Below are 27,270 nucleotides of genomic sequence, written 5' to 3'. Positions count from 1 at the left end.
ACTTATCAAATTCTGCGCAAATTCCCAAAATTTCAAGTCCAAAATTGCATGATGCCAGTCAATCTGACCCTGCTGATCAAAGTTTTATCAATACATGAAAAGTCCAAATTTTCTAGGATTCAATGTCAAGAAATTTTACTCAAAAGAGCAAAATTCTGACAAATTTGGTAAAATCCCCAAATTAACTGAGATCACCATACGAAATGTTTGCAATTTCTGACTTGAATATCTCTGCCAGGTATAGACGAGGTCAAATCTGGGAAAAGCCCTAAAATTCTGGCTTGATTTTGCACAGAATTGACAATTGTGCTTTCACGCGTGAATCCTTGGTAAGAAGAAGGGGTAACTTTAAAATTAAAGGAATTTTTGATTCCTTAAAGAAAAATGACAAGGAGGGAGGGTCCGTTGACCCTATCCTGTCGCATGACAGCTATCACGCTTGCTAGCGCCTGGAGTCTCGTCAACATGCGTACCTGGTCCGCCTGCCCACTTTGTCGCTCCTGTGCTGGGTGCTGGTCACTGGCTTGGTCGCCTGTCGATTGTGACTCCGACTACTTCTCGCTGAGTCATCTGCACGCCTAGTCGTTGCGTGACTTGCAGGTCACACTTGCTGATGTTCGTCAGTGTGATGCCTAGTGCGACACATTGCCCGTTGCACCTCTGACTCTACCTACTGAACGTCACACTTGTGCACGATTGTTGGAGCATTCAACACAACCTGTGCTCTGATACAAGTTGTTGGAAAGCTTAGCAGCCACAGTGACAAAAGTTCGAGGAGTGAGCGTGAGACTGTGATAGAGAGAGAGAGAGAGAGAGAGAGAGAGAGAGAGAGAGAGAGAGTGAGTGAGTGAGTGAGTGAGTGAGTGAGTGTATATTAACGTCTCTAAAAGGCCAATGTGGCATATGAGACCAAAGCAATACATACAATGATGGTGTGTTTCTCATCTGGAACGAGAAAAAATGAAAAACATGCCTATAAGATTGAAAAAAATAAAATAGTGTCCTATAAAAGGAAAACATGTCAATGATCTAAAAGTGAAAGTAGAAAAAGGAAAACTCTCCATCAATGAGGTGTTTGTCCTCTAAGGAGGTGTATCTCTGCATGGCTGAGGCGTCTCGGCATTTGTCTCTTATGGTGCTCAATGATGGCTTTAATTTGTCTGTGGTGTGGATGTCTAGGCCTTCGTCCGGGTGGACGTGGGCGCCTAGACCGCTAAGTGCCACTGCTCTATCCAAAGGGACACTTACAGAAGATAAGGTCCAATGATGATGTACTGTAGGCTATGTGGCAGTAGTAGTGGTATCTGCCATACTCTATCGTGTATCAGTGAAAAAGTCAGTGACTGCTCTCTGTCTATGTGAGCGGAGCTATGGGGGCCTCCTACTCCGTAGAATTGTTGCTTTGTGCCTCTGGAGCTCCAAGAGGAAGAATCTCAAGCATCTCTGATCCTCAAACTACATGATCCGTCTCAAGGGTCCAAAACCCTCTCGAAACAAACAGTAGTATCTACCTCGTATATCATAATATACAGTGCATCAACAGATGTAGTGTTCCTCTGTCTCTGGCTCTCTGTCGCATAGTGGGCATATGCGTTCCTCTGTCTGTATACCCTCCCATCTGCTTGTCTCAATCCTCAGGTGGTGGGATGAGGTGTGGATCTGGCCAATAATTGTGCGTAGTCCATGAGGCAGCTGTGTGTCCATGTAATTGGGACGGGTGATGAAACCATCCTTAGATACCTGAAGGAAGTGGGTCTGGTAGTGTGTCATCCTCGTGCCATGGGGGGAGGGGGGTCGGATCCAGGTCTTCTCCGTATCTAACTTCAGTATGTCTGCTCTGATCACATGGTTTAGCTCTGATCGGCTTAGGTCAAGTGTAGGGCAATCCAAGCTATAGTCAAAGGGGGGTAGTTTGTCAATCTGCAGCCCATGTAGACTCATCCATGTACTCATCTGAGCATACCAACAATGTCTGTTACCATCTGTTGCTAGTTGTCTAGAAGAGGCCAGGGCTAGCCGTGGGTATCTATCTTGGGGGAGCTCCCATAGTCTATGTATGAAAGTCACTGCTTGGATCAAGGCCTCAGCCACCATGGGTGATGCTCCCAACTCAGCTCTTATAATCTCATGTGGGGTCGAGCTCTTCGCTTGTATCATACGTGAGATCATCATGACCAGTGGTCTTTCCATATGCTCCCACCCGTCATAGTATTCCTTCTCTGGTCCATCCTGGTCTCCTCGTGTGAAAGAGACTGGGACCCCAAATAGCTGCCCCATATAGGAGTGTGGGTGTAACCAGGGTGTCAAAAAGCCACAATTTGGTGTGCGGCTCATGAAATTGTATGTGAGCACATTGCCTCTCCAATGCACCTAAGGCTGCATATGCTTTTACCAAACGAGTCTCCGATGTCTCTCTACAAGAGAACTGTGGTCCCTTAAATGTGTTTCCCAAATAGACATACTGCCTAACCATCTCCACTGGCTCTCCATCAAAAGTAAACTGGTGCTCAGCTCTTGTCACCCAAGCAGCTGAAGTGTTAAATACCATAACTTTAGTTTTCCCAAGGTTCACCTTAAGATCTCTGTCTCTGCAAAAAGCTGATAATGCATCCAAGTGTCTATTTAGTCCCTCAGGTGAGTTAGATATAAGTACAATATCGTTGGCATAAAGCAGTAATGGTATCAACACTCCAGCTAGGCTGGCTCCGGCTCCACCAGTTCTGTCCACATATTCTGAAATTTCATCTATGTACAACCCAAATAGTGTCGGTGAAAGTGGACAGCCTTGTTTCACCCCAATGGTGCTATTGACTGTATCTGAGATGCCCTCAGGTGTTCATACTGTGCCCGTTACTGTCTCATATAAGGCATAGATACTCCACTGTATCTCTATAGGCACATCAATGTTTTGCATTCTTCTCATGAGTCTAGCACGTGGCACTGTGTCAAAGGCCTTGCGAAAGTCCACAAAACGGCAGTAGATCTTTTTCTTGAATGCCTTGCCTTCTTCGATGATTGCCCTCAATGTAAAGATATGGTCTAGAGTTGTATATCCCCTCCTGAAGCCAGCCTAGCCTTTTGATCTCAGGCCATGCATCATCGCCCATTCACTCAATGCTTGTTCCATGATAGAGCCATATATTTTGGCCAGCATGTGTCCAATCATGATAGTTCGATAGTTACTAGGTAGTGCGGGGTCTCCACTCTTAAAGAGCGGCACAATAATATGGTTTGACCAACAGGTTGGAAATCCCTCACAAACTGCCCTATTAAAGATGTGAGCCAGCGTTGGTGCCAAGATATCACAAGCATGCGCGAAGTGTTCAGCTACTAAACCATCATGATCTTGGGCTTTTCCATTTTTCAGTTTCCATATAGCATTCCTCACTTTTTTTTCTATGAAAAATCTGCAATTTGCTGCTCTTGAGGTTGAGGGAAGTGGCATAGGCTCTTGGCCAGAAACATCATAGAGTGTGCAAGCATATCCATGCCAACCATCCAGTCTAGTAATCTGTAAGGGTGGCTGGTTCTCATGCATCTTTTTCTATGCTCTCTTGCTGTCCTGTCCCAAGAACATGGAATACATTTCTATTTCTAGTCTGCTCAGGTATTCCCGCTTCTTTTTGCGTACCAATCGTCTAAAGAGGGTTCGAGCATGCTTATGTGTACATATGTCAAGTGCCACCTCTCATTGAAAACGTGCTCGTGTCTCTCTGCACTCATCATCATACCAGCCATTCTATGGGGCATTGCCTCGTGGAGGTTTATCTGACGGTGTAGTGTGTGGGAAAGCGTAGGCTGCTGAAGTGTGTATTATCTCGGCCAACTGTCTTGTAAACTCATCTAGAGAGGCCTGTGTGTCTAGCTCCCTCAATGCATCTCTCACAATAGTGCTGTATATGTGTGAGGTCGCTTCCACAAAATCATTGCGTGGTAATTTTGGTATGTGTGGCTGTGCTTCGTGTATATGTCCATATTGCATTGTGAAAGCTAGAATAGCATGGTCTGCTGCTAATCCAATTGGTCTGTTTGAGATTTCAAAGCTTTTTATGTCAGGTAGCTGCTAGAGGAGATCACAGCGTGTACAGCAGGTTGCATCGTCGAGGTGGAGACACGCAGTCCAGCGCACTGCGCCCGTGTATATATCTGCATATCTTTGTATTCAGCACACTTTATACAGCAGATCTTCATCTTCCACTGTCTCTTTCTCTCTCTTCTCTCTCTGCGTTCTCTCTCTCTCAGTCCTACGCTTCCACACTGCTGCACTCTGACATGGTATCAGAGCAGTGTTGAAGGGCTGACTGAGCGCAGAACCAACCTGAAGAGGAGTTTCTATCGCGACACAAATTTGCGTTTCCAGCGCTTGAGGGCAGACAGGAGGGCTGCGCCTCAGAACAAGGCTGAAGCGAGCGTGGGCGCGCAGGAAAGGAGTCCAGATGGTGGATTTGCTGCTGTTTACTGCTGTTTGACGCGGAGGAAGTTTGAGTTTTCAGCCTACAAGTGCAGGTTTTGCTTTTTCATCGCCTCCGGCGGGTGAAGAAGTTTCAGGACGCGGAAGAGCCTTAGTAGGCTGAGTTTTCACAGTCAGAGGGGGCTGCTTTTGCGTTTGTGAAGGCATTACAGGTGAAGATGTCTACAGAGATTGACTTGGAGTTCCAGTCGATTATGGACCGGAAGGTGCCTGTCTTACCGGCTCTTCCTGCAGATCAGAAGCTCGACGGCGACAACTACCACATCTGGCGCGTCATGATGTTGGCCATCCTTGAGTCCTATGATTTGGTGGAGCTTGTACAGGAGGAGATCGACTGACCCTCGGTAAGAAATGAGTCCAAACTCTCTTCCGATGCTTGTGCGGAGTTGGCCAAGGCTCAGTCTCATTGGGACAAACTGAATGCCAGGATTCGTTCCTTTCTTTTTCTATCTTGTACTGCAGTCGTGATCGCTCATATCGAGTACTTGACGGTGGCTCGGGAGATATGGCTGGAGCTTGATCAGATGTACAATCGGATGACCCTTATGAAGCGGGTTTCTTTGGAGGTACAGATGCGGACCTTGTCCGTAAACAAGTCTTTTCTTCGCTGCGGGAGCACATCAACAAGGTAAGGCAACTTTAGATGCAGGTTCAGAATGCGGGGAAGCCGATTTCCTCCGAAGACATGGCGATCACACTATTGTCCCAGTTGTCGCTAGGATTCGGTACATTCTACTCTGCCCTTATTGCTTCCGGGCGAGAGTCTACTCTTCGATGGGAAGAGTTTGTTCCTATGGTCTTGGACCAAGAGGAACAACTAAAGGGACAGAATGCTTCCAAGTCGGAGGCGCTGACAGGTCAAGCCTCTTAGAAGAAGGGGAAGGACCAAAAGAAGAAGAAGAGGGATAACAATTCAAAGAAGGACAAGGACAAGGACAAGGACAAAGAATCCACATGTCATATTTGTGGAAAGACTGGCCATTGGAAGAAGGATTGCCCTGACAAAGACAAGAAGGACACCAACAAGAAGGACACAAAGGATTCTGGAGCGGTGGCTGCACCCTCATCAGCTGCATTTCTTCATCTAGCTGTCATTGAGGACTCTTCACCGAATGCTTCTGATGCTGCGATGACGGCTCCCCAGGCTCGAGAGTGGATCGTTGATAGTGGTGTCTCCCGGCACATGACTCCTTCATCAGATGGTGTTGCCCAGTTGCGACCCTCGCGTGGGTAGATTCTCATTGGAGATAGCTCTTCAGTATCTATTGCAGGATGGGATAAGATGCAGCTTATTCCAAATGGACGAGGTGGTACCCATACCTTAGAGGTTTTGCATGTACCAGGCTTAGGGTACCATCTCCTGTCAGTTCATAAGATTTTCTCCCTTGGCCTTTTGGTGGAGTTTGACAGTACTACGGTGCGAGTCCTTGATCGTGGGTCAAGGAAGGTTCTATCATCCGGATATGAGGAGAACAACATTTATAAATTGAAGTCTTCCACCGCCCTCTCTACTCTTCTTCTTACCTCTCAGTCACAGTCAGAGTTATGGCATGCTCGGTTTGGTCACCTCAACTATGATTATCTTCGGAGGGCGTCATGTGGACAGCTTGTTCGAGGGTTGTCGGATATAGTGGTGAGCTAGCAGCCATGTGTCTCCTACATTCGTGGAAAGCAGCATAGGGATGCCATTCCCCACACAGCTTCGCGGCGGTCTACTTCACCGATGGAGCTTGTATCTACCGATCTATGTGGCCCTATGAGGAATGAGTCCTTGCATGGGAGCTCGTACTTCATGCTGATCGTAGATGACTACAACAGGATGACATGGGCCTATTTTTTGGCATTAAAGTGAGAAGCTTTCTTTCACTTTAAGGATTGGCTTCTCTTTGAGGAGAATCGATCAGGCCGGAAGTTGAAGACCTTGCGATTCGACAAGGGTGGTGAATTTGTTTCTAATGAGTTTGCTTGGTTTTGTGCAGTTAAAGGTATTCACCAAGAGTTCGCCAATACCAACACTCCTCAAGAAAATGGCATTCTTGAACGGAAAAACCGCAGTGTGATCGAGATGGCGCGCACCATGATGGAGCACCGACAGACCCCTCAGGTTCTGTGCGCCGAGGCTGTGGCTACTGCAGTCCACATCCTTAATTAATCCCCTACTTCGGCCGTTGAAGGGATGACCCCTTTTGAGGCTTACTTTGGGACGAAGCCTGATGTTTCTTACTTTAGGGTCTTTGGGTGTGATGCCTATGTTCACATTCCCAAGGCTCACCGTGATAAATTTGAAGCAGCTTCTCGAAGACAGGTATTTGTTGGCTACAGCTCCCAGTCCCAAGGCTATCGATTGTATGATCCCGTCAAGCGGGATGTGTACACTAGTCGAGATGTGCGGTTTGTGGAGGTTCCGGCGATAACAACGGGTGAGGAGCATCCCGTTCTTGGAGATCCAGGGGAGAGTTGGGCTCCTGCTACAGTTCCACTGGAGCCTGTGCCTTTTGATTATGATTCTATTTTTGACACAGAGTCTACTCTTCCACCGGTCACCCCTGAGAAGTTACCACCGGTGGATATTCCGGAGTCTTCAGCTGCTGATGGAGAGAGACGAGGGGAGGTTCGGCATCCTCCTCGTTGGGCCCGTGACACACTCCGTGATTCAGGGATCGAGGGGGTTTCTGAGGAGTGGGGACCGCAGGAAGGTCCGCGGTGGTCACGGCGGCACCAAGTACATTCTACGGAGCTTGTTTGCTCTAACTATTGTTTGATGACCCGTGTTATGCAGGATCGCGAGCCCACCTCCGTGAAGGAGGCTTTACAGTCCGCACCATGGAAGAAAGCTATGAAAGCCGAGTTGGAGGCTATTGAGAGGAATGACACTTGGTCACTCGTGCCCCGCTCCCCGAATAAGAAGGTGATTGGCGTCAAGTGGGTCTTCAAGACCAAATACCTTAGCGATGGTTCTTTGGATAAGCACAAGGCTTGCCTCATTGCTAAAGGTTTTGCACAACGCCCAGGGATTGATTGTCATGATACTTTTGCCCCCACTGCTTGTATGGCGACCATTAGAGCTGTTCTTGCCTTGGTTGGCCATAGGAGATGGCATGTGTACCTGTTGGATGTGAAGTCGGCCTTCCTTAATGGTGATTTGAAGGAAGAGATCTATGTTGAGCAGCCTCCTGGCTTTGGATCCTCAGATGGGAAAGTCTACAGGTTCAGGAAGGCCTTGTATGGCCTCAAGCAAGCTCCGCGTGCATGGAACGAGAAGATTGATTCGTTCCTTTAGTCTCAGTTGGGATATCGGCGTTCTAAGGCCGATCCACAGCTTTATGTTCACACTTTCGAGGATGGTTGTGTGCTTTTTGTGTTGTATGTCGATGATTTGATTGTCACAGGTGATCATGCACAGCAGGTCCAAGAGACGAAGTCAGCTTTACATCGGACGTTCGAGATGACGGACTTGGGTCTACTCCATTTCTTTTTGGGCCATGAGATTTTTCAGTCTCAGAGGGGGATCTTCATCTCTCAGCAAAGATATGTACAGGAGCTCTTGGTGTCTTTTGAGATGGCGGATTGTCGGACCCTTTCTACTCCTATGGATCTGAACTGGAAGGCCACTTCCCATTCCGCTTCTACTATGGCGGATGCTTCCCGCTATCTCAGTTGATTGGATCCTTGATTTGGCTTCTCAACACTCGGGTTGATCTTTGTTTTGTTGTTGGGCTCTTGGCAGGGTTCATGAGTGAACCTAAGACGGTGCATTGGCAGGCTGCTCAGAGGATACTTCGGTATTTGAGGGGGACGTCTGATTTAGGGATTCATTATCCCGCAGGGACAGATGGTTCAGCTCTTGTACTTGCAGGTTGGAGCGACTCGGATTGGGCCGGTGATGTGGACCACAGGCGGTCTACTACAGGTTACTGTTTTACCTTGGGTGCAGGTGTTATCTCATGGAGTAGCAAGAAGCAGCCCACGGTAGCCCTTTTGTCTACTGAGGCGGAGTATCCGGCCGCGTCTTCCACCACATGTGAGGCTGTGTGGCTTCGGCGATTATTGGAGGAGCTTGGGTGCCCCCAGACTCGTCTTACTTTGCTGCAATGTGACAATGAGAGTTGCATTGCCTTGGCACGGAACCCTGTTTTTCATACCCGGACGAAGCACATAGAGATCCAGTACCACTTCATCAAAGAAAAGCTTCTGGATGAGACCATCACTGTGGAGTACTGCAAGACGGAGGACAATCTTGCGGATTTGTTTACGAAGGCACTTCCCCAGGCTCTACTTCGGCGACATTCCAGATCCCTCAGGCTTCTGCCCTGCCCAAGCTCTAAGAGGGGGTGTTAGAGGAGATCACAGCCTGTACAGCAGGTTGCATCGTTGAGGTGGAGACACGCGGTCCAGCGCACTGTGTCCGTGTATATATCTGCATATCTTTGTATTCAGCACCCTTTATACAGCAGATCTTCATCTTCCACTGTCTCTTTCTCTCTCTTCTCTCTTTGCGTTCTCTCTCTCTCAGTCCTACGCTTCCGCACCACTGCACTCTGACAGTAGCAAGTTGGGTGATCCAATCAAATAGTCCACTGTGCTTGACCCTTTCTTGTTATTCCAACATGTGAAACCATTAGATCTTGGCCACTGTGGCAGCCCGTTAAGGATGGCCAAACCATGTGCACTTCCCAATGCCAGTAGGTGTGTTCCATATTTTGTTATCTCTCTATCTTGGGCTGATCTAACTAATCCCACTTCATCTAATGCAATATCTCTGAACATCTCATCGCTAGTGTCAAAGAAAGCAGATTGGTTGCTTCCTGTGCGTGCATTAAAGTCTCTTGCTAGTAGAACATCCTCAATTCTCATAAATCTCATTATGTCCTCATATAGTGGTGTATACGGGGATGCCTCTTTAGGGGCAAACTTAGAGTATGCAGGGGGAAAGTAGCATATGGCAATATACATGTCTCGAGTTCTACTTGTATGTAACCTGATCCACATGTATCTTGCCTCTACATCTCTATGTACCACTTGGATTGTATCTCGGAGCTCTTCTCTAAATAGAATTACCACACCTCTTGATCTCCTCGTCCCTTCAGGCGGCCTAGGCTGAGGGCGATATACACTTTCCTATCTATATCCATATACATCAGGTAGATGGCTGTCTTTACATTGATGTGTCTCAGTATACATAGCAATGTCTATCCCTTTGAAAGTATCCTCAAAATAACTTGCATCTGTCTTAAGGGAGCCATTGCAATTCCACAGTGTGAACTTTAGGGTCTCATAGGCCGCGCACCATCATGTTGTCCTTTTCTTTGTGATGATGACTCTTCCATCTCTGTAGACAGCCCATTTACCTGCTTTCCGTGCCTCTAGAACACGTGGCATATTTTCCCTCTTGTGGGCTATCGGGGCTGGGGTGAGGTCTTCATCTAGGTAGATTTTTTCTCCTTTGAGAGCGATCCTCTTGGAGAGGAAGGCTCTCTTCTTTTCCAAGTTTCCAAACTTCAAGATGAGGACTTTTGTTTTTGTGTCGGCTTTCTCGACTCACCAAGCCCCAATGATGGGTACATCTGTAGCCCCAATTTTGGTGGCAAGAGCAAAGTCAAGTACGATTCGATATGAGTGTACCAACAATGTGTTGGTACACAAAGAATAAAATGTATTTATACTTAGGGCATGTAAGGGTGTATCCACATGTACAATGTGCGTGTACTGTACATGGAGGTTAAACCGGGCCTTTATCCCAACATCCTTGTGATGTTGTTTTAAGAGCTACGGCGAGGTTGCAGGTTGTGCATTCAAATGTATATGGACCCATGCAAACAAAGCCATTGGGTGGATGCTATTACTTCATCACCTTCATTGATGAATTTACACGTTTTTGTTGGGTTTATTCATTGGTTAAAAAGTCAAATGTGTATGGTGCATATTTTTCTTTTATTGCACTTGTAGAAAATTAATCTAGCTGTCAGATTAAATTCTATGTTCGGACTAGGAGGGAAATATGTCTTCCTTGCTGAATATTTTTCTGAAGTAGAAAGTCATTGCACATCAATTTACTTATGCATATACTCCACAGCGGAATGGAGTTGAGAAAAGGAAGAACCGGTCAGTTATGGAGATGGCCAAACGTATACCAAAGGCCAAGAAATTGCCACATGTATTTTGGATGGAAGCAATTATGTGTGCTTGTCACATTTTGAATAGGTGTCCTACTAAAGCATTGAAAGATATAATGCCTTTGGAGTCTTGGAACAATCATAAACCTTTAATTGGTCACTTTCGTACTTTTGGGTGTCTTGCATATGCTCATATTTCCAAAGCATTGAGAAAAAATTGGACAATAAGGTTGTCAAATGCATATTTGTGGGGTATAGTAGTGAAAGCAAAGGATATAAATTGTATGATGTGTTTCCAAGATAGTTTTCGTCAGTAGATGTTGGGTGTAAAGGCCCTTACACTACTCTCATGTGTATGTTACTTTACACATGTGAACACACCCTTGTGGGTGTAAGTGTAGCGTACCCTAAGTATAAATACATTCTTTTATTCTTTGTGTGTACCACACTGATACACACCTATCCCTCCACTCTTGACTCTCACTCACTACTCACTCAGCAGCTGCACTCACCTCGATTGGCGCATATATCTTGATTGCTTCCTCTCGCACTCTTCAAACTAGTATCAGAGCATTGGAAAATGTGTTTGTGTTTTCAAGGACCGAAACAAGCAGTCATTGTCTGTTTGACTAGTAGTCGTGACCAATAGGTAGTCATGAATAGGCAATCATTGCAGTCGTGACCAGTTGTGGCAGGCTTTGTGCAGGCATCACTGCTGTTGGGCGAGACAGGCGGCAAGTGCGACAACATCTGCAGCAATTGGGATAGGCTATCGACATTAGGTGTAAGCGGCAGGACTGGTGATAGCTTGCGGAATTGGTGGGTAGGTCTCAAGCAAACAACGACGGGCAAGTTCGACGGCCAAAAAGGCATAGTCAACATCGCGACAGGCTCGACATTCTTACATTTCTAATATTCTGAAAATTTTCTTCTCTTTTCCTTACTGGGTGTTCACGCACGCAAGCACATGGCTCAAATCTGTGTGAATTTACATCTGAAATTTTAGGGCTTTTCCCAGATTTGATGTTGGGCATGCATAAAAGTGACTTTTGACCCAAAAATTGCAGACATTGTGTGCATATGCCCCAGAAAGTTTGGGGCTTTCCATATATAAGTGAAATTTTGCTTAGCTGACCCAATTTCATTGTAATTAGTGCACATTTGGACCTGAACTTTGGGGGTTTTGCAGAATTTGTGAAATTTTTGCAACATTTGCCCATGTTTGATACTCGGAGACTGCAAAAATTTTGGGGCTTTTCGCATCGGTGATGCATTTTGAGACGATTTGAGCTTTGACAGTGAAATTACAGCAAATTCACTGTTGAGTGGGAGAAATTTGAACTTGGGATGTTTCAAATGTTATAAAAGGGCAGCTTCTCTTGGTACATGTATTGCTGAATGTTCATTATGCAGTGAAACACTGGTATATACAGCACTTGGGTTATTGCATTTGGGTATTATGGTAATGTATTACTGAAATGGGAGTTGTCATTTATGCAAATGTATCAGATTTGATTCGTGTACATGTTGTAATCAGTAGTTGAGACTGAAATTGCAGCAAAACGTTTGCTTCTTGGATACCTTGGTAGTTCAAGTGTGTGTACTTGCTGTTACATTCAGCAACCTTGCTATTGGCTGAAAGTATTTAGTAATTTATTGCAATCTTTTATTGTTGAAGATGGCTAGCAGTGCATTTACACCTGACACAAAGAATCTCTTTGAGATTCATAAATTTGATGGCAATGGCTTTGATCTTTGGAAAGATCATATGCAGGGTGTATTTTTTTTGATAATGCTTCGGTAGAACATAAGCCTGTTGCTTTGTTAGATGAGGATTGGGCTAAAATGAATAAAAAGCCCATTACTTACATTAAAATGGTTGTCACAAATGATATCTTGATTGATATCAAGGGACTTGATACTGCCTATGCAGTTTTGGGAGAAACTCAAAGCTATGTATGAGAATACTACTCCTGTCAAGTAGGTACATCTCATGCAAAAGTTGGTCAACTTGAAGCTTGATGAGTCTAAGCCTACCTTAGAGCATTTAAATGCATTCACTAGTATTTTGAGTCAGTTAGAGGATGCAGGCTTGCCAGCTTTTGATCATAAATTGACGGCTATCTTCTTGCTCATGACTTTGCTTGATTCATGGGAAACATTGGTTGTTTCATTGAGCAACAATCCCAACTTGACATTTGATGGTGTGCATGATTCCATTTTCAAGAAGAGATTAGACACAAGGCAAGTGGGGAAAAGAGTGGACTAGCCTACAATGTAAGAGGAAGAAATGAAAAAAGGTCAAATGTTGCAAATAAAAACAATAATCACAGCAAAAGCAAGGCAAAACAACAACATGTCACTTGTTATTAGTGTGGACGCAAAGGGCCCAATTGCATGTACTATAAAAAGGAGGAAGAACACAAGAAGCAAGCTAATGCAAAAGGCAGAAAGAATGAAGAGGATGGCAGCTCTATCCCTAAAGAAACAGAAAAAGAAAATGTGGTATCCAATGTTGTTATTGAAGAGATAAAAGAAGATTAAGATACTGATTTGTTGGCTGCATTTTCAAGTCCACATGCTATGATAGTGGAGGACATGTATATCACTAAAAAGGACGTGATAGATGCCTTGTTGTCAGCTCATGATGGTTTGTCACAATCGTGGATTATTGACAGTGGTACTTCATTTCATGTAACTCCATCTTTGGAGTATTTTTCTTCTTATGTAGAAGGTAACCGTGGGAAAGTCTATCTAGGCAACAACTATGCATGTAATATTGAAGGAATGGACACCATACGCATGGCTCTTGAAAATGGTTAAGAATTGATCCTTCATGATGTTAGATATATACTTGGCATTAAGAAAAGCTTGCTTTCTGTTGGATAGCTAGACAACAGGGGTTACTTCACTACCTTTGGTGGTGGAATGTGGAAGATACAGAAAGGGTCTATGCTAGTTACTAGAGGTGGTAGAAAGGGAACTCTATATTATCTGTACTGCAAGACACTTCTTGGAAAGTTTGTAGTAGTTGCTGAAGTGTAGTTACATACGGAGTTATGGCACAAGCGTCTTGGATACATGAGCCAAAAAGGTTTGCAGGTACTTTCTTCACTTGGAAGAGTTGATGTGAAAAACTCAAAGCTTGACTTTTGTGATGACTATGTTTTGGGAAAACATGTAAGTGTTCATACTCTCATGGAGCCTATAGGAAGGCGGGTATCTTGAATTTAGTTAATTCTGATGTATGCACCATACCAATAAAAACTCATAGTGGTTTTCGTTATAATGTGTCTTTTATTGATGACCATTCTAGAAAGCTATGGGTTTACTTGCTTAAGTAGAAAAGTGAGGCATTGGACGCCTTTATAAAGTTTTATGCATTTGTTAGTACTCAAAAGGGTATAAAATTAAAATACATAAGAACAGACAATGGGGGAGAATATGTATCTAAAAAATTCAGTAAGTTTTGTGATGTCATGGGGATTAAATGGGAGCTTATAGCTCCTTATAATCCATAATCTAATGGTATGGCTAAGCGAATGAGTCACACGTTATGTGAGAAGATTCGGTGTATGCTGTCCACAGCTAATCTCTCGCAATCATTTTGGGGAGAGGCACTTAAAACTGTAGTGCATATTTGTAACCTATATCCACAACGTGCACTTGGAAGTGGCAGCCTTGAAGAGGTTTGGTCTGGCAAACGTGCTTCATATGACCACTTAAGGGTCTTTGATTGTGAATGCTATGTATATGTACCTGTTGATAGCAGAATCAAACTTGAGATGAAATCCCATAGAGGCATCTTCATGGGTTATGGAGATGAAGGTGAAATGGGCTATAGAGTCTGGGTTCCAAGCATGAAAAAGGTGCTATGCAGCCGGGATGTGGTATTTAATGAGTCAAAGCTGCTGAAAAATGTCACATCTAATGACTTGGACAAAAAGAAAGTAAAATTTCAGTATGATCAGCCACTTGAACAGCCATTACCTATTGAAAATACAGCTCCATTTGATGTTGGTTATGATAATCAGTGTATCATCATTGAGCTAGATGAAAATGGGTAGCAAAGGGATTTTGAAAACCAGTTTGCGCAACAAAATCAGCATGCTGAAAATGAATTACAACAACTTGAACATGCAGTTCAATAGCCAAATAATGAGGTCATTGACATCCCTTTAGATGTGGATCCATTGCCTAATAACACAAATCATTGGGTAAAAGGTTTACACGTGTCAGAAGACCTATACAAAGGTTTGATCCCTCTTTGGGCTGCATTTTACTCACAGACGAAGGTGAGCCTCTTATATATAAAGAGGCATTATCATGTGAGTTAAAGAAAAAGTGGGAGCTAGCTATGCAAAAAGAAATGAAGTCATTGTATTAGAATGATACTTGGGATTTGGTTCCATTGTCCAAAGATAGGAAAGCTATTCCTAACAAGTGGGTTTATAAAATCAAGTGTGTGGATGGCAAACCCAAATACAAAGCCAGGCTTATAGGGCTATACACAGAAAGAGGGGATTGACTTTTAACAAGTCTTTTCAGTTGTTATCAAAATGATCACTCTTCGGGTATTGTTTGCTGTCATAGCATCTATGGATCTTGAACTTGATCAGATGGATGTTAGATTTAGAAGAAGGGCTGTACATGAAACAACTAGAAGGCTTTGTTATTATAGAAAAGGAGCACTTGGTGTGTAGGCTTAAGAGAAGCTTGTATGGTTTGAAACAGACTCCTAGACAATGATATAAAAAGTTTGATGCCTTCATGCTCTCACATGGATTTAAAAGAAGCAACGCAGATCATTGCTTATATATAAAGAAGGCTCATGATGGAAGCCTTATAATACTTGTGCTTTATGTGGATGACATGCTTATTGCTGTAAGCATAAAAGCCAGGTTGATGCATTGAAAAGACAGCTGAATTCAGCCTTTTCAATGGACTTGTGTGCCAATGAACACATTTTGGGTATGCATGTGACAAGAAAATGAGAGCAGCAGCTCTTGTTTCTCTCACAAGAAAAGTACATCCGCGAAGTACTTGATCGTTTTTCTATGGCAGGTGCTAAGCTGCTTGGTGTTCGTTTACCACCATACCTTAAGCTTAGCAAAGCAGATTGCCCAAATGATGATAAGGCAGCTAGCTTTACGTAGGGTGTTCCTTCTGCTTCAGCTTGTGGTTCACTCATGTATGCTATGGTTACCACTAGACCTGACATTGCTCATGCAGTGGGAGTTGTGAGGTTTATGTCAAATCTTGGCAGAGCACATTGGGAAGCAGTGAAATGTATCTTACAATACCTTAAGGTCATACAAAGAAAATGTATTTGCTATGGAAAGGGTACGTTAGATCTATAGGGTTATTGTGATGCAGACATGGTAGGTGACTTGGATACTCGCAAGTCTACTAGTAGTTCATATTTACCTTGACAATTGGGGCAGTTTCTTGGTGCTCTAGATTGCAAAAGATAGTAGCACTCTCTATCTTTGAGATTGAATATATTTCAGCCACTGAAGCTTTGAGAGAAGCTGTTTGGCTTGGTCGTTTGGTCAACGATTTTGGACTGCCCACCAAAACACCTGTACTTGGATATGATAGCCAGAGTATTGTATGCCTGGCTAAGAATGCCATGTTTCATGCACGTACCAAACATATTGATGAGCGGTATCTCACTTTATCAGACAGGTTTTGGATGATGGTCTAGTCACACTGACTAAGATCAAGTGACAGGATAACCCTACAGATGTTCTCACTAAAAGTCTTGCAAAGGCTCAACATGAGCATTGCAGTCGACTAGTGGGACTTGGTTGAAGGTTTGCTTAGGATCTTTAAGTGGGAGATTGTTGGGTGTAAATGCCCTTATACTATTGTGTGTATATTACTTTACACATGTGAACACACCCTTGTGGGTGTAAGTGTACCGTATTCGAAGTATAAATACATTCTTTTATTGTTTGTGTGTACCACACTGGTACATACCTATTTCTCGATTCTTCACTCTCACTGCTCACTCAACAGCTGCACTCACCTTGATTGCCGTGCATATCCTGATTGCTTCCTCTCCCACTTTTCAATAGAGATGTGATTTGTGATGAAAAATCAGAATTATCTCTTGTTGGTTATGACACATCAGGCTGCAAATGATGTCTTTGAAGGGTGGTTGCCTATTTCTTTTGGTGATACAACTGGAGGTTCATTAAGTGAACAAAATGTTCAGCCACTTGCTCCATTAAATAATGAAGAAATTTAGCCCATAGCTGATTAGAATATTCAATAAGATGTTGAACAACAAGTTCATCAAGAGCATGTATATAATTAGGAGGCTAGATACATACTTGGATGGTACTTTCAGACTCTACAAGATAGTCATTTGGATGCTCCTCTTGGTTGGTCATACTCAAAGACAAACACAATTGCATGATCATGCTAATGCTATGGAATTTGTTATGGCAGGAAACACACATGATGATGATGAGCTTGATTCTTTTGAGGATGCACAACAAAGTGTGCATTGGATGGCAGCAATGCAAGCTAAATATGATTCTATCATGAAGAATCAAACGTAGGATTTAGTTACATTGCGTGTTGGAAAGAAAGCCATTGGTACTAAATGAGTCTATAAGCTGAAACGAAGAGTAGATGGATCCATTGATAAGTATAAGGTCAGGCTTGTGGCAAAAGGCTATGCACAAAAGAAAGATATTGATTATGAGGAGACATTTGCTTCTACACCCCACATGACTACGATCAGGTGTATGGTTGCATTGGCTGCCCATTATACATGTAAGGGATATCAGCCTTGTCTATTGTCCTACCAAGAACAATGTGGCCATAGTTTCCAGAAACGGCATTACTGGTGCCCGGAAACGGATGGCCATTTTTGGCCGTTTTCGTTTTTGGGAAACAACGTTTCTGCCAGACAAGGGACGGGCAGGGTAAAACGCCCAAAATAGGCTGTGTTTCTTAGTCGCGTGCATATTTCGTCTCTCCCCCTGCTCGTTTTGGACTCTCCTATTGCTGCACCTGCTCGAAGTGAAGCAATCGTGCCTGAACTGCTGCACATCAGCCTGTGGTCACTCAGTAACATTGAAAGCTCTCTTTTCGAAAGGTAACCTTCAAGTGTGAACATTCAACTTGTTTTCCTATATATTTCAAACCTGAATGTCGGCAATTTTCAGCCAAGATATATGAAATTTTTTGTCCTGTCAGTTGTGTGTGTACTATTTCAGCCTTGTGTGTCATTTGTTTGTGAACATTAAGCCTGTTTCATACAGATTTCAGACTTGAATGTCTGCAATAATCAATTTTCAGCCAAGATATATGAAATTTTTTGTCCTGCCAGTTGTGTGCACACTATTTCAGCCTTGTGTCATTTGTTTGTGAACATTCAGCCTGTTTCATGTAGAATTCAGACCTGAATGTCTGCAATAGTCAATTTTCAGCCAAGATATCTGAAATTTTTTGTCTTGCCAGTTGTGTGCACACATTTCAGCCTTATGTGTCATTTGTTTGTGAACATTCAGCCTGTTTTCATGGCACATGTAGATTTCAGAACTGAATTTTTGCAATTTTCAGCCAAGATATAAGAAAATTTTTGTCTTGCCAGCCATGTGCACATTATTTCAGCCTTATGTGTTATTTGTTTGATGTTTGGACAGTTTGCAGCTAAGAAAATACCATGGCTCTTGATCCTAATTGGCGCCATGTTACTCTCATAACCTCATATGAGGGGTCAGGTGGATCTAAAAAGTGGAAATGTATTTATTGTGGCATGGTGAAAACAAAGAGTGCCACTAGGGTCAAAGACCATCTTGCTCATGTGCCAAGAAGAGACACAACTCCATGTGCAAATGTGCCAAGAGATGTGAAGCTTTCTCTTGATTTATGGAGGAGGCAACGGCTTGGTCTTCCGATAGTTGGTGTAGAATAGGACCAAGACTTAGCCACAACTCAGCAATAAGAGGGTAGCACAAGTGTGGTTGGACCGTCAAAGAGAAGTAGGGCTGCATCAAATCCTGTTGCAAGTGCATCCGCTTCAGTCTCGGTCTCTGATTCATGTGCAACAAGGTCTCCTTTGCCTCAGCCTGATGTTTCAGGTGCTCCTAGAGGTTCATTACAGAGAGCTAGCATACATGCTGCTATGCAAAAGCAAGCCATAGTTGAGGCAACTCGAGAGTTGATGAGATTGTTCATTAGATGTGCTATTCCCTTCAATGTGGCTAAAACAAAGCAATGGAGGCGAACCATAAAAGTCATTAGTTGCATTGGATGTGAATGGGAGGGTGCATCCTCAAAGGCACTACGCATACGGGAGCTCAAGAAGGAAAAGATATGCATTGAGGTTCAATTAGAGCCATTGAAAAATGCATGAAAGAAGTATGGGTGTACCGTTTTGTGTGATGGATGGTTTGATGCCTGTAGGAGAAATGTGTATAATGTCATGGTTTCATGCTGCAAGGGCACTATGTTTGTGAAGGCCATTGATGGCTCTTTGCCAAGCCTTGTAGTGACAGGTGCATTTTTATGGCAGCATTTGCGGGATGTCATCTTGAAAATCAGGCCTGAATATGTTGTACAGGTTGTGACTGATAATGGAAGCAATTGTGTCTCCATGGGCAGCATGTTAGAGGAGGAGTTTCCAAGCATTGTATGGACACTATGTGTTTCTCATTCCATTGATCTTTTGATTGAGGATATAGGCAAAATTCAATGGGTTGAGGCCATATTCAGCACAGCCACAAGTATGGTCAATTTTGTGAGGAGGAGGCCCAAGGTTCTTACCATATCTTGCTCATTTAGCCACCTTGAGCTCTTAAAACCCTTCACTACCAGATTTGCCTACATCTTCATTGTGCTTGAGAGATTGGTGCGCGTTCACAAGGAGTTAGTGCGCACTATATGGTCTGATGAGTTCATGCAATGGGATGAGTATGATTATCCAAAGATCATGGCATTTCGGTGCAATGTCATGAATGATACTTGGTGGAAAGATGTGGAGACTATGGTGAGAACTCTCAATCCTATCTACAAAGTGCTACGCATTACCGATATGGAGGATAGTACAATGGGTCTTCTTTATAAGTATATAGATAAGATAGGAGAGACTCTTTAAAAAAATAACTTTTTGCTCTCATACAAGTAAGTAACTCTTGAGTCTTTATTTTACAAATTGATATTGTATGTGTAAATTTTAAAATTTGAATAACTATTCTTGAGACTTGAATTGACATTTCTTCAATGTTGACATCTTAAGGACTACTCAAATCGTAGCTGTGTGGGAGAGGAGATGGAATTGGTTTCATAGACCAATTCATGCAGTGACCCATGTCTTGCATCCTCTTTGGTGAGATGATGAGTAGAGTGAGTGTGAGGAGCTAGAGAAGGGATTCATGGAGTATATGACAAAGGTGACAGGTGGCGATGTGCCAATTCTTCAAAGGATTGAGGATGATCTTTTGACATTCTGCAATGAGAGCTTGCATTTTGGTAGAGAGACTGCGAAGTTGAGAGAGACTCAGCTTCAGCCTGTCTCATGGTGGGAAAAGTATGGAAATTGTGCGCTACATTGGTAATTTGCAACTCCAAGATTTCTTTTAATAATTATACATAATCACATATTTGTAATTTATTATCACTGGCATTCACTGCATAGTTTGATTCTCGAAAGTTGAATCTTAGATTCTTATGGCTCCGTTTGTGTTTCTATTTAAATGATGATTTATAGAAACACATTGCTATACGGATTCTCTTACAAGATTGTAGCTCAGGTCCTTGTGAGAGAAATTAGAGTACTTGGGCCCTTTTCCATATAAAGAAAAGGAATAAACTTACCACTACACAATTAGAGAGGTTGGTCTTTTGCCATTGCAACCTCCAATTGCTTGAGAAAAACGATATTCATCCCAAGTCTGCGCAGGTGATTATATTTATATTTTGCTAATAGCTTATGGTCTCTGAAGTCTGACTCTTGAATGCCAATTCTAGAATCTAAAGATGATAACTTTTTAAAATCTCTATGTCAAATAAACACAGATAAATATTGACAAGATTGATATAGAGAAGGTGAGGTTTGTTCTAGACATCACTCCAGAGGAGCGGGACATATATACCATGCTCTACTAAGAGATGATAGCCTCGAGCCGTACCACGTGCAGCAAGACTGCTTCACAACGTCAGAGAGCCATAGATGGAGCTAGTACTTTAGCTGCTCTAGCAAATTCTCTAGCAGATTCAGGGGCTTCTGATAGTTCTGGCTCATCAGCTGATGTAGATAGCGATGAGCTAAAGGAGGATCAAGATGATAGCACCTCTATTGGCTTAGATGATGTTGCTACAGATGCTTGAGCCTTGAGCCTTGATTTTATCGTTGATGTTGAGCATTGTTGACAGTTGTCAGTTGCTTATGTTTTTTCCCATGGCTGGCCAGTGGCCGTTGTTTGAACCTTGAAGTTATCAGTTCTTTGAGATCTCATAGATCTATTATCTTACTTTGATATTTGACTCTTGAGACATGTCACGACTCACATGATACATCATATGATCATTGCTATAGCTTGTAGTCTTGACTCTTGAGTCTTTAAATTGGCTTTTGTTGATGCTAGATGTATCTAGATTCTAGAATCTAGGTTGCCTTCTTTTGAAATTTGAATGATGAATGATGAATCTTGATGTATCATGTATCTACTTAGTACTATGATCTGTCACTGGTGACTACTCGTATTATCATGAGTGACGAGTGATGAGTCTCATGAATGGTAAACTTGACTTTTAACTTTTAAGTTCTGATCATGATCATGATTCTTGGATGACAGATGCTATGATGCTAGTATGTTACACTTTTGTTTCAAAATATTGTAAGTTATTTTGGGCGATTTAAGATTTCTTCAATCTTATGATTTGCAGCTTGCGAAATTGATAACTGTGTGAAATTGCTACACAATGTGATTTGTGAAATTTAAATCATGGGTCTTGGAAGTTGGATTTTTGTGCTAAAAGTTAAGATTGTTCAGTCACCAATGACTCTAGTCTCTAGTATACTTAGTATGTGTATATATATGTATATTTAATCATAATTTATTGGTTTCTCCGAAACACCGTTTCCACCAAAATTTAAATTTCAAATGGCCGAAACTCCGAAACTCCGTTTCTTCGAGTTTCCGAAACTCTCGTTTCCGAAACGCATGGAAACTATGAATGTGGCAAGCATTTTCACCAAAGCTCTTCCTCTCGCGACAAATTTAAAGCCTTTCGCAATGCTTTAAATTTGATCTCCGTTGGTGGATGATCCTTGTATGCTGATCACTTATCACTCCAAGGGGGTTTGTTGGGTTTTACTCATGCCTATGCTCACGCAGGAGTGTTAGAGAATTGCACATAGGACACTGGGGCACTTTTTACTCTCCATAAGAGAGATTTTTGTCCCCAGTCACATTATTTTTTATCTGTGTATTATGTTACACAATTGGGTCACTTATCGCACATTACACACATTTGTGTGTGAACACACTTTAAATCACGTACACAACCCTAGAGTCTTAAGGGTTGTACTTTGTACTTGGTGTCTTACTTTTCAATCTATCAGCTGTCAAGTTGTGACCACACACTCTCTCTACTGTCATGTTCACTCAGAAGTTGTATTTTTGTTCTTTGACTTCAACAAATAATTAGGACGAAGACACCAAGGTTTGGTTGCAATGACTTATGAGCATTAATACATGTTGGAAATCTTGATTGCAGTGAAGAAAGATGAAAACATGTGTTCATACTCTTTCACATGAAAGCAAAATTCAGTGTATCAAGTAAGGGAACTTTGCCTTTGAAAAATTCGAGAGTAAATTTTACATACTCTACTATTATTCCATCCCCTCCACACTCTCTTGCTAAGTTGCTTGACATGAATGCATTGTGGAGTTGCAATGGTATCATGGGAAATTTGGTGTACTGCTCGCATTTGGATGAGATACACAAATTTGTTCATCTGTACATTGTCTTTACTTCCAAATTGTATTATTGATACACCTTTTTGTAATATTTCTCGAGAATTATCTGATTTCTTAATTCAGAAGGTTCCAGCGGTTATAGGGTGCTCCTTGTCCTCAAATCATCCAGTTTTAATACAAAAGCTGTCCACAGACACGCCTTAACATTTTTTCTAAACCAGAGCAATGCATTGTCTAATTGGCTGTATATAGATTAGGTCTAACCTGCTTGAAAATGATGAAACATTAACATCATCTTGGCTCATTGAAGAAGCAACTGTGTGACAGGGAGAAAGAGAAGTTTTGGAGCTAGGAAGGCATTATTGTACAACTTTGGAAAAAGTGAATCTTTATGGGTAACAGTCTTTCTGAAATTGCATCATTTTGCTAATCATCTACTATCATCATCAGCTGCTGTCATTGTCATTTTCATTATTGATGGTTAGAATGACTAAAAGGTAGGCACGGGTAAGCACGTTTCTATTTCAGCAACACAGATTATCTACTAAAGTCTTGCAGTTCTTTTTAATGAATGCGTTGCTGCATTATATTAAGTATCTAGAGACTCTAATACTGTGTTCCTACTCCCCTGTTGCAGCCTTCCAAAGCTGAAGAATGATCAAATAGTCTCTCTTCTGAAATCTTTGCCCAAACTTAAGAATTTTGCAGTGTTTGCTTGTCATATGGCTGAGTCTGAAATTGAAGATCTTGTAGATGCTCTCCCTCAAGATCTTATCAGTCTTGATTTGCATTATGATCATTTACTTGCCAGCAACTGTGGAGACTGTTTCAATCCTCAACAATCAAATATTTCCTACTCTGTTCAATTAATTCAAAGGAATTGCCCTAATCTGCAAAATCTAAATCTGGACTTCTGCACCAACATCAGTGTTGAATGCTTGGACAATTTGCTTCTGGCTGCTCCAAATCTTCGCAGCCTTAACTTGCATAGCCATATGCTTGGCTGGTCTGAAGTGTCGAAGGTTCTTCAAAGCTGTCCTAGATTGGAGTATCTATCAATTGTTTCAGCTCGCCTATGTGAACAAAATTCTTGTGACAGTGATGAAGAACACACCTTTAGAAGGCAACCAGGTCTGCGAACTCGAACAACAGTTTTCACTTCAGGTTCTGAGCCATGCAATATTGCATCACTTGTTCCAGCATCTCTGTGTTCTATTCGGTTGTATTCTTCACCACACTATTCCGTTCCACTTGACATACCACCACTTTTTGGGCTTCTCAAGGACAAAGGACGACAGCTTCAGCATCTTCATGCAGAATCGCTCTTCAATACAAGTTGGCATGTAGTATCAGTATGGTGTGCCAATTTAAAGACTTTGGACTTATCTCATGCACGGGCTAAGGCTTATGTCGCAACTGGGGTAGGTTGACTTAACTGGTTTGTGAGATAATTTCTGTGCTTCGGTATTTCAATGATATGGTTCTGTAAGGTGCATCAAATCATTGGTTTTCTTTTCATAAAATTGAGCTGACTGTCAGCCTCCATGCAACACTCTTACTGGCATGCTTCAGGCAACACCAGTCAAAGGCTGTAACTTAAACATTTCCGCATTATGTTTAACATCAAGTTTCTCCTGGCCTTGCTTGGGTGGAAAGCTTATTTTCCCTGCATCTGTATGGGTTTGAAAATCCAGTGTTTAGTTCTGTGACATGTGTGTCTTTGGAGAGTGATGACTTGGAATAAAAGGACTTAAATTGGCAGACTTGAATGTAGAAACGGACACAATTTAGATACTCTGACTACAGCCTTTACTTACATTGTATAAAATAATTTTAGGTGGCAGAATTGAACAGAAAATGCTGAACGTTTTGTATTTCATGTTACTGATTTTGGTTGTCTTTCTCTTGTTGGTATGCTTTTTCTCACTTGAATTCAGTTGTAGCAATGAAGTGGATGTGTTTTTCCGTAACTGATTGGTTGTTGTGGTTGTTTTTGCTTAAAGATTGAAGAGGTAGTCCTCTGTGGACTTCCACAGCTCTTGAAGCATCTAGAACAATTAGCATTGCCCACGGTGACTGATCGCATTTTGGTTAACCTTGGGCGTTTCTGCCCAAAATTGAAGGAAATCCATTTTGAGGTATGATCTTATGCATGTTATAGCTGTGGACTTCTGTGGTGAATGGTAACTTTTCACCTGAATATGACCAAGGATTCATACAGGGGTTTGGAGCTGAAAGTATGGTGGTACGAACACGGAGCACTGTCACAGATAGGGGAGTTGTAGCTCTTGCAGAAGGGTGCCCTGATTTGCAAGTCATAAGCTTGGCTGGCTGTGTGGCTGTAACAGTTCATTCACTTCGGTTTGTACAGGACCTGATTGAAAGTCATTTCTTTTCACACTGAGAAGTTTAGGTCTTGGCAGTTAGCTTGATTCTTTGTGCAGAAGTCTTGCCTTCCACTGTCGAAATCTAAAAGCATTACTCCTTCCCGGATGTACAAAGATAGATGATGAGGCAATGGTTGCTGTTTATCCTCGTTTTGGGAACTCGCTCCTTGTTCTTGACCTGACTGGCTGCAGAATCACCTCAAAAACAATCAGAAATTTATGCCACCATTTCCAGGTTTTCATTTGTCACATTTCATTTCTCACTTATGATACTCTTTTGCAATTTGTTTCTGGCCCATGATATGATTTCTTTTTTGTGTGATGACTGGTTAGATGCATGGGACAAGCTTAGTGGTGTTGGCAATTTCCCGCAGTCTGTGGAGGTCAAGCAAGTCTGAACTTTCCAAGCTCTCAAAATGGATACGGACTATTAAAGTCCTTAGTAGTTCATCAGGTCTTCCCTGGGATGGTTTTTATGGCTCCCAAGGTTGCATTCTGGGGTAATGAATGAAATAGTGGGCATTACAGCATCATCATAGAGGAAACAATTGTGCAGAATGTTATGTGCTTTATATGCTTTTATATATCTGCACACGAGTGCATGCAATATAAATGTATGTTATCTGTACACATGGGCAGCAATGTTGTCTGTACATACCTACGTACATACATGCAGTCTATACACTGAAGTGAGGATTGTATGCTTCAGGAGGCTTTTGAGCCACTTATGAACTAATTCCGCGTGCGCCCCCCCCTGCGCGCCCCCCCCCCCCCATGATAGTCTCGACCATCATGACAGATTCCTAGGTGCAGCATATTGATTCCAGTTTCAGATCTCACAGAATTTGTCATTTGACCCACAGATAAAGACCATTAGCTACAGCTTTTGGGCAGGAAGCAACAGATGGCAATCTTAGAAACTGTTCAAAAGTGCAATCTTTGAATACATGCCGTTTAGGACCTTTCCCACAAAGCAAGGTTTTCATACTATGAATTGTTAATCAAGCTTGGTGTTGAATGTTGGCTGTAGCTGTCTGCTTTTTAGCTATCAGAGGTTGAACTTGATCAAGTATACTGTGTTATTGGGAGTAGCAATACTAGAGGCAGTGCCCCCAGGCGAGATAAAATTGGTAGAGTGCAAAAAGTCCTCTGTATTTTTACAATATAGGACATTCAAGTTCTCTGTATTTGTAATATACCACTGGAGAACAAACAAACGAGTTTTTTCCAAGTATGATGTGCAGCAAAAGTGAGTTCAACTGCTATTCAACCTATTGATCAACTTGCAACAAGATGGGGCAGAAAGCTGGAGAAATCATTCATCTTGAGAATCATGCATGGAAGATTTTTAAACAAATGGTTATGTGCTGAAAATTAAATTAATGTATAGAGGAGCTTTGCATATGTTCACAGATGCAAGTGCGATACACTTTTGTATTTTTGTAGTATTTGCTAGCGTTGTATGTAAGGGCATGCTATTGTAATGGTCAAGGTGCACTCTTCATTAGAGCAATTGAATAACTCCAAGCTAACTCAAGTGCACCCAGATGTGTTAGATCTCTCTCTGTTATATCCTTTTCCCACAAATTGAATTACTCCAAGGTAACTTAAGTATATTAGGACAAGTGTTAGATGTTTCTCTCTTTTATATTCTTTTCTCAGAAATCTCTCTCTCTCTCTCTCTCTCTCTCTCTCTCGTGCACATTCCATGTATGTTTAGGAGGTCTCCTTGACAGGTTAGAGGAGCTCGATGATGATGATTGACAAGCATGTTCAAAATCATACAAGGTAGAGACCAAACTAAGGCTAATATTAGAATGGAGAATCACCAAGGAAGCATAGTAACTTTAGTGTTTGAAGATGTCTAAGATATAGTTGAAGCATTTAAGCAATCAAAATGTTTCAATGAAAGCAAAATGTGCATCATAGATGAACTTATACTAGCACTACTCAAAGCACAATAATATGAATCGTTTACATGAAGGTGATTTGAAATGAGGCAAGTGGACAACTTATAGAGGTAGCAAAGCCATCTTAGAGGAATTTACAAAGCTTAAGTAATGATGTATTTGATAACTTTTATAGCTTTGGTAATTGGTTTTTCTTTTTCTTCAAGTAACCCACATTTTGAGTGTACTCTCATGTGTCCCTTCTTAGTCTTGAAAAACACATTTAATAGTCTTGGAGCTACCTCTTTATTACGCACTTGATTTTTCAATGTGAGAACACTTGACCTTGAAATATTTTGGAACATAACACTTCTTATGTAAACCTCTTGGAGCAAAAGCTATTAATAGTTATGTCGCTTGTTATTTCTACCTTACCCATCATAAACAAGGCATGTGAGCATATCTTTA

General features: G+C 42.2%; 1 protein-coding gene and 1 pseudogene across 1 annotated transcript in view; both read left to right on the top strand.

Moving 5' to 3' along the window:
* Positions 1–26,457, top strand: part of LOC148016213 (uncharacterized) — a 117,245-nt gene extending 90,788 nt beyond the window's left edge. Inside the window, exons 3-8 of the mRNA XM_087664053.1 lie at positions 22,854–22,921; positions 23,164–23,947; positions 24,530–24,664; positions 24,748–24,887; positions 24,971–25,148; positions 25,247–26,457. Of these exons, the coding sequence (XP_087520179.1) occupies positions 22,854–22,921; positions 23,164–23,947; positions 24,530–24,664; positions 24,748–24,887; positions 24,971–25,148; positions 25,247–25,417 (1,476 nt within the window). The 3' untranslated portion in view covers positions 25,418–26,457. The remainder of the gene's footprint in view (positions 1–22,853; positions 22,922–23,163; positions 23,948–24,529; positions 24,665–24,747; positions 24,888–24,970; positions 25,149–25,246) is intronic.
* Positions 17,809–20,931, top strand: LOC148016214 (uncharacterized; annotated as a pseudogene).
* Positions 26,458–27,270: the final 813 nt, after the last annotated feature.

This window comes from Lygodium microphyllum, chromosome 23, assembly GCF_053477565.2.
Source record: "Lygodium microphyllum isolate KBCC chromosome 23, Lygodium_microphyllum_v1.1.10, whole genome shotgun sequence".
NCBI classification, from domain to species: Eukaryota; Viridiplantae; Streptophyta; class Polypodiopsida; order Schizaeales; family Lygodiaceae; genus Lygodium; species Lygodium microphyllum.
This window is presented reverse-complemented; position numbering and strand designations above follow the sequence as displayed.